Source organism: Vipera ursinii (genome assembly GCF_947247035.1).
Source record: "Vipera ursinii genome assembly, chromosome: 2".
Lineage (NCBI taxonomy): Eukaryota > Metazoa > Chordata > Lepidosauria > Squamata > Viperidae > Vipera > Vipera ursinii.
The window spans coordinates 180897490-180904792 of NC_139513.1; the positions used below are offsets into that span (position 1 = coordinate 180897490).

At 43.3% G+C, this 7303-nt stretch overlaps 1 protein-coding gene across 6 annotated transcripts in view; it reads right to left on the bottom strand.

The window, feature by feature from the left end:
• The window catches only part of DNM2 (dynamin 2), a 186749-nt gene extending 184908 nt beyond the window's left edge, over positions 1-1841 (bottom strand). For all 6 annotated transcript variants that reach the window (XM_083355833.1, XM_083355830.1, XM_083355831.1 and 3 more), the window contains exon 1: positions 1580-1841. In XM_083355833.1, the coding sequence (XP_083211959.1) occupies positions 1580-1740 (161 nt within the window). In that variant the 5' untranslated portion in view covers positions 1741-1841. The remainder of the gene's footprint in view (positions 1-1579) is intronic.
• Between the last annotated feature and the right edge of the window lie 5462 nt (positions 1842-7303).

A 7303-nucleotide genomic window follows, 5' to 3' on the forward strand; every position in this document is an offset into this window, starting at 1 on the left:
ACCATGGGATGCTGCAAAATGTGATTGGCTACCAAACACCCAAAATGCAATCCCACAAAAGCCGGGGGGGGGACAGCCATTGGAACTGAAACCAGGTCCATCAGAACTTCAACTGTCCTAAGTAGAGGACTATTTGTACACAAGTACAGGTTAATAAGATTTTTAAATCGTTATTGTAAGATGGATGCACCATCTGCATATAAAAGGAACTAATGCCTTCTCTACATATGCAACTTTCTTGAAGGGTCTTCTGTTTAGGAAGTAATAGAAATAATTCATAAATTAGTCACTAGAGGGTTTCTGTAAGCCGCAAAGTACTAAAAAAAGTGGGACCATAAAGAATGTTAATACACCAGGAGATATTTTGCAAGAGAAACTTTAAAACATCTACATGAAATTTTCATAATTTCAATTTTAATAAATTATTCATACAATCAGCTGCACAATTACCGATGAACATATAACATGAGAACCAGGCCAAAATTTCCAAGAAATGGTGAAGTAGCATTTTCTGAACAAGGTAAGGATGGAAGGAGCAAGAAAAGGCTCTGTGGTATCCGAAGCAGAACATCCAGATTCAGCCAGTTTCGTTCCATACAGTATAAATATGAACTCTCAAGCTTTCTCCTTCCATTATACGTTCAAGATAGACAGTGTTTAATATTCATATGCTATGTATATGTAGGGGTGTAGGTCTATACCAGGGATAGGCAACCTTGGCTCTTTTATGACTTGTGGACTTCAACTCCCACAATTCTGGACTTCAGGTCCAGGAGTCATAAAAGAGCCAAGGTTGCCTACCCCTTGTTTATACATATGTTGTATATAGTATGTATGTTGTATATGGTATGTTTAGGTGTGTGTCATCAGTGCTTTTTTTGTAAAAGAAAAAGGTGCCGGAACTCACACGTCATACAACCCACCTTGCCTACCCTACAAGGTTCCATCCAAAAAAGGTGGCGGAACTCCGTTCTGAGCGTTCTATGACAAAAATGCCCTGTGTGACATGTATGTGTTCAGTTTGAGAGTGGGCAACTAAATTTCATTTTTGATGTGTGTCATTGCACCCACAGGAAAAAATGACAATTAAAGGTTATCTCTTTGAACACCATCCTACCATTTACCCCAAAAGACAGACTGCGGGGACACCTCGGACAGCTGCCTCCCCGTAACCTGTCAATGAGGCTGGGAAAGAAGGACGCCAGAAAGCATTACCCCGTTTCACCATTCACAAGTCACACCTGACAACCCACACAGAAACAAATATCTGTTCGAGACCGCTACTTCTGGGATCTCTGTCCGCTTCTTGCTCAGCTAACGCAACTAGCGTAACCGGAACGTTCATGTAATAAGATATGTTTTGGCTAAGGAAGCTATTCACAGAGAGCGGTTACACCAAGGCCACCGCTCTAATGGTGGCTATTTCCGAAACCATCGCATGAGATGTGCTTGACGTTCTCAGAAGGCATTTCCGCAAACTCCGTCGGCTATTATAAGCCGGCCGGATCAAAAGACTCCCTCGGCATATTGCCCCCTCCCCTGTCCGCCTTCCCTTCGTTAGAACGACAGCTCGACTTACCGGCCGACGAAGTTCTCGAGGACCGAGCTCTTCCCCGCGCTCTGACCACCCACCACAGCGATTTGTGGCAGGTCGAGGTGGCAGCTTTGTCCAATAGAACTGAAAGCATCTTGTAGCTTGTTCACCAGCGGAATCAACTCCTCCATTCCTCGGTTGCCCATAACAACGACCTGGGGGGGATAAATCCCCCCACACTCCTCCGCTTCCTTTCACAACCCCAGGCAATAACCCACAAACTTCCCCTTTGGATTCTTCTCATCCGGTCTCAGCGACGCCCGTTTGCTTTTCGGCCCGCCCTAAATCTGTCAATCACTATTACTATTGCTAATAAAAGCTGTCATTTCCCGTACAAAGCCAATAGTGAAGGAGAATTTAGCAGGATCCCATAATGATAGGATGACATTTGTCTATTATATCTGTTTCCAGTCAGCATTTTAATAGGACAAATTCCGTGTCATTCGACAGACTCTCGGCCAATAGTAGCTTTAAGAGCACAGGGAATAGTATAACCCTGCCTTTGTCCTTTCGCCTCTTTCTGTTTGTTTTTTTTTAATTTGGTAAGCGACCTGTCCATCTCTTTAAAACAACGAATCATTGAAACAAGGGAGCACGCCGCCCTTCTAGTTACTTTCGCTCTTTATTGGACAATATTTCTATCACATGAGGGAAATGGCCAATCATTTCAGTTCAGTTTACTTTTCAGAGTATTTAGCTGAAACGATTTGTAATGCTTTATATTCTATTGCTCCTTATATTACAAATTATTGCCGTTTGATCCTAGAAAGAGTGCAGGGAGGGACAACAAATATGATTAGGGGACTGGAGGTTAAATTGTACGATGAACGGTTGTAGGAACTGGGTATATGTAATCTACCAAAAAGAAAGATTAGGGGTAATGTAATTTCAGTGGCTGTCAAAAAGAGGAGGGGGTTAACTTTTTTTCCAGTAGGCAAGACAAGAAGCATCGGATGGAAGCTTAACAAAGAGAGATAGATCCATTTCTCCAATTAAGGAGAAATTTCCTGACAATCAGAACGCTCAGTGCAACGGCTTGCCTCCAGAAGTTGGTGATGGGGAGGACTATCTGGACAAACAAGGGGGCGAACTGCGGGTAAAGGTTTGCAAACTAGAAACAAAAATTGAAATAAGCAAGAAAATAGTAAGAGAACACCTATCCAACCTTGATGGATAGACAGATAGACACTGGGACCCGAGAGATTACATCCCAGAGTTCTGAAGGAGATAGCAGATGTCATCTCAGAACCATTGCACCACATCTTTCATAAATCCTGGAGCACCGGGAAGTACCTGTGGTTTGGAAAAGGGCTGATGTGGTTCCCATCTTCAAGAAAGGGAAAAAAATGGACCCAGGAAACTACAGACCAATCAGTTTAACATCAATACTTGGGAAGATCCTAGAAAAAGTAATCAAAAATCAGGTCTGCAAACAACTAGAAGCAAACAAAGTTATAACTAGCAGCCAGCACAGGTTTGTTAAAAACAGATCATGCCAGATCAATCTTCTCTCATTCTTTGATAAAGTGACTAAACTAGTAGGCCAGTGAAATACTGTGGATATAGTATACTTAGATTTCAGTAAGGCATTTGATAAAGTAGACCACAACCTACTCGTTGGAAGTTAGAAAAAGATGGAATACACAACATCACCACCAGATGGATCTGTATCTGGCTGGCAAACCGTACTCAACGATTAGTCCTCAATGGCGCTACATCCACATGGAGAGAAGTAAGCAGTGGGGCACCAAAAGGTTCCATCTTAGGCCCAGTATACTTCAACATCTTCATCAATGACTTAGATGAGGGAATTGAAGGGGAACTCATTAAATTTGCAGATGACACCAAACTGGCAGGAGTAGCCAACACCCCAGAAAACAAACTCATGATCCAAAAAGATTTTGACAAACTTGAACAATCCTGGGTTATATAAACAGAGGCATAGAATCAAGATCACGCAAAGTATTAGTACCACTTTATAAAACCCTAGTAAGACCACACCTGGAACACTGTAGCCAATTTTGGTCACCATATCACAAAAAGATGTTGAGAGTTTGGGGAAAAATTCAGAGAAGAGCAACTAAGATGATCAGAGGCCTGGAGACTAAAACATATGAAGGCTGCGGGATTTGGGTTTGGCTAGTCTAAAGGAAAAAAAAGAAATAGGGAGATGTGATAACAGTATTCCAGTATTTGAGGGGCTGCCACAAAGAAGAGGGGGTCACAGTATTCCCCAAGGCACCAGAGGGAAGGATGAAAAATAATGGTTGGAAACTGATCAAAGAGAGAAGTAACCTAGAATTAAGGAGAAACTTCCTGACAGTGAGGACAATTAACCAGTACAACAGCTTGCCTCCAGAAATTGTGGGCATTCCATCATTGGAGATTTTTAAAAAGAGACTAGACAGTCACTTTTCTCAGATGGTATAGGTTCTCCTGCTTGAGCAGGGGGCTGGACTCCAAGGTCCCTTCCATATTCTATTCCATTCCATTCCATTCCATTCCATTCTAAACAGTACTGGGGCAGCCACCCTCAGTCTGGCAGGTTGGATGAATCCACACTTCAGATTTCTGTCCATAAAAGTCTGCAATTCCTCCAATTCCTTAGGGGTCATGGAATACAACTTAGGTTTGGGTAGTTTGGTCCCCAGTAGGATTTCTATGGCACTGTCAGTTGGCCAGTGGGGTGGGAGCATGTCTGACCTCACTGAAGACATCCCGTAAGTCCCAGTACTTGGGGATCCAAGGGTTATCCTGGGAGCGACCTTTGGCAGCTACTCCCACCTCTCTTTTTGTTTTATCCAGCTGCAGCTTTGGGGCAGATTTTTGACAGCCCGTTCCCCCTCCCCCTTCACAGCCATCAAGCTGGATTTTTAACAGTCCCCTCCTCCATTTCACAGTGAGGCTCCAAGACATCCTAACACAAGGGGCCTTTCCATTCCAGGGGCTATGATGAAGCTCAGGATCTCCATGTGTGTGCCCATCCTTGGTTTGGTAACAAATGTTGCCACCACCACTGTTATGTAGTAGCCGCCGCATGGAACACAAGGAAGAGACAGGGTACATGAACTGTTCCTTTTATTGATTACATAATGGAAGCCCAGTCCTACCCTCGTCAACCCCTTATATACTACTGATGCCCCACCAGCTGACCAACCCGATTGCTCTATTTTCCCGCCTGTCAGGTAACACCCAACCCGGTGTCGTATATTTCCTGCCAGACAGGTTTAGCTATCACATCACCTGTGTGATGTCAGTGATGTTAGGTTGGCTGTGCCAGTCAAGTATCCTACATACACAACACCCACCTTCTTGCCACTGAGCCATCCAGCTGGCAGAAAGCTATGGGCACTTTAAGCTGTTTGAGTGTCATACCCATTCTTGACCAGGGCAGGGTTGACCAGGCATTTGACATGTGACCCCTAGTCCTTTTTTCTTAGACTAGATATACCCAATTCCTGCAACTAGCCTCCAGTCCCCTAAACATCTTTGTTATACTTTTCTGAACTCTTTCTAGAGTCTCAACATCATTTTTATATATAATTCTCTCTGTTTGTTAATACAGCCCAGGATTGTGTTGGCTTTTTGGTGGTTGCAGCACACTGCCAGCTCATGTTTACGTAGTTGTTCACTAGGGCTCTTAGATCCCCTCTCACAGTTACTTCTGTCGAGGCAGGAATCACCTAATCTATACCTGTGCATTTGTTTTTGCTTTGTCTAAGTGTACAATCTTACTTTTCCCACCATTCAATTTCATTTTGTTGGATAGGGCCCAGTGTTCACGATCCTTCTGGATCTTGAGCTATCTTCTGGAGTGTCATCCCCAAATTTGATGAATAGAATAGAATAGAATAGAATAGAATAGAATAGAATAGAATAGAATAGAATAGAATAGAATAGGAGCTGGAAAGCACCTTGGAGTCTTCTAGTCCAGGGCTTTTCAACTAGTGGTATGGGTACCACCTGTGCTACATTGGCACCTGGCAGGTGGTATGCAACCATCCTAAAAAAGTGGTAGCGGGGGAGGGGAATGAACTCAACCAGTGGTAACACTGAACAAGCCTGAGCGAGAGATGGGTGGAGCTGCAGGGCTGTCAGGGCTCAGCGGAAGCGCCAGGATCAGCGCTTCTTTGGGGCTGTCAGAGCTCAGTGGAAGCGCCAGGGTCAGCACCAGGCTCCAGCTGGAAGCACCAATCAGCTGGAATGTTGCAGCCTCTCCAGGATCTTATGATTTACATTCAGATGCTTAGCAACTGAGTCATATTTATGACAGTCACAGTGTCCCAGGGTCATGTGAAGTGACCAAAACCTGCTGGAACCACCCAGCAGATGGGGGAAATAAAAACCAAACATCCCCCACCCCACCCCCACTGCCAATCCTCAACAGAAATGCTCACAACAATGAAAACCTCAGACAGGAGGAAGAGCACTGCCAGGCAGACAGGCAGATGTCTTGCTCGGCTGTGGCTTGGGGAGCACTTTTTTCAGTGGCATTGTAACTTTGAACAGTCACTAAGTGAACTGTTGTAATTCAAGGACTACCTATACTTCATCACTTTTTTCCTTTTTTTTCTTGGTCATCAAGTTTTTGACACCTTGCTAGGTGACTGGTGGTACTCGGATGTTGCCATATCCTAAAAGTGGTACTGTCAATGCTGCAAACATTGACATGTTTTTTGCACTGACAATATAAGAGGCAGCCTTTTGCTTTAACTGTTTGGCTTTGAATCACTTTTTTAGAATAAACAATCATGCAGTGTTCTTTGATCTGTCTCATTAATCAGAACCATGACAGGTACAATGGGTGGTTGAAAAGGCCTGTTCTAGTCCAGCAGGAGAACCTATACTGTCTCAGACAGGTGAATGTCTAGTCTCTTCTTAAAAATCTCCAGTGATGGAGTGCCCATGATTTCTGGGGGTAAGCTGTTCCACTGGTTGATTGTCCTCACTGTCAAGAAGTTTCTCCTTAATTCCAGGTTGATTCTCTCTTTGATCAGTTTCCTACCATTGTTTTTTGTCCTTCCCTTTGATGCTTTGGTGAACAACCCGGCCCCCTCTGCCTTGTGGCAGCCCCTCAAATACTGGAATACTGCTATCATGTCTCTCCTATTTCTTCTTTTCTCTAGACTAGCCAAACCCAACTCCAGTAGCCGTCCTTCATATGTTTTAGTCTCCAGGCCTTTGATCATCTTAGTTCTTTAAACAATTTCTATTCTATAACCAGGAAAGTTCAACAGAGTCAGCTTAGTGAAAGAAATAGTAAAAACCTCCAAAAGATTTAAATCTAGCTGTTTCTGAAGTAATTTCCAAAGTACTTTCTCACTTCCTTACTCTGGCTTGATTATAGCAACTCTTCTCTTCCTTGCCATTTTAAAGTTGCAGAGTTTCAGAAATGATTTTTCAACAAAAAGGAGAAAACAAGCTTCAGCCAAGAGGAGTCTCTTTTAAAGCAAAAGGCAAATATGCAAAAATCTAGTGTTCTAAGATACCGTGGCAGCTTTTATTGTCTATCTTAAATAGACAATATTTATGAACTTGCTTCTTTGTTGCCCCGCCCCCAGCCAGGTACCCATCTAATTACTTCTTCGAGAAGCTCTCCCGAGAGCATCCAGCCATCCAGGTAAACAAAAGGATTAGTTTCCAGAGCTTCCCCTTTCTCAGGGAAGTTTCTTTTTCTCCCATATATTTTATTGATTTTTTAAAAACATA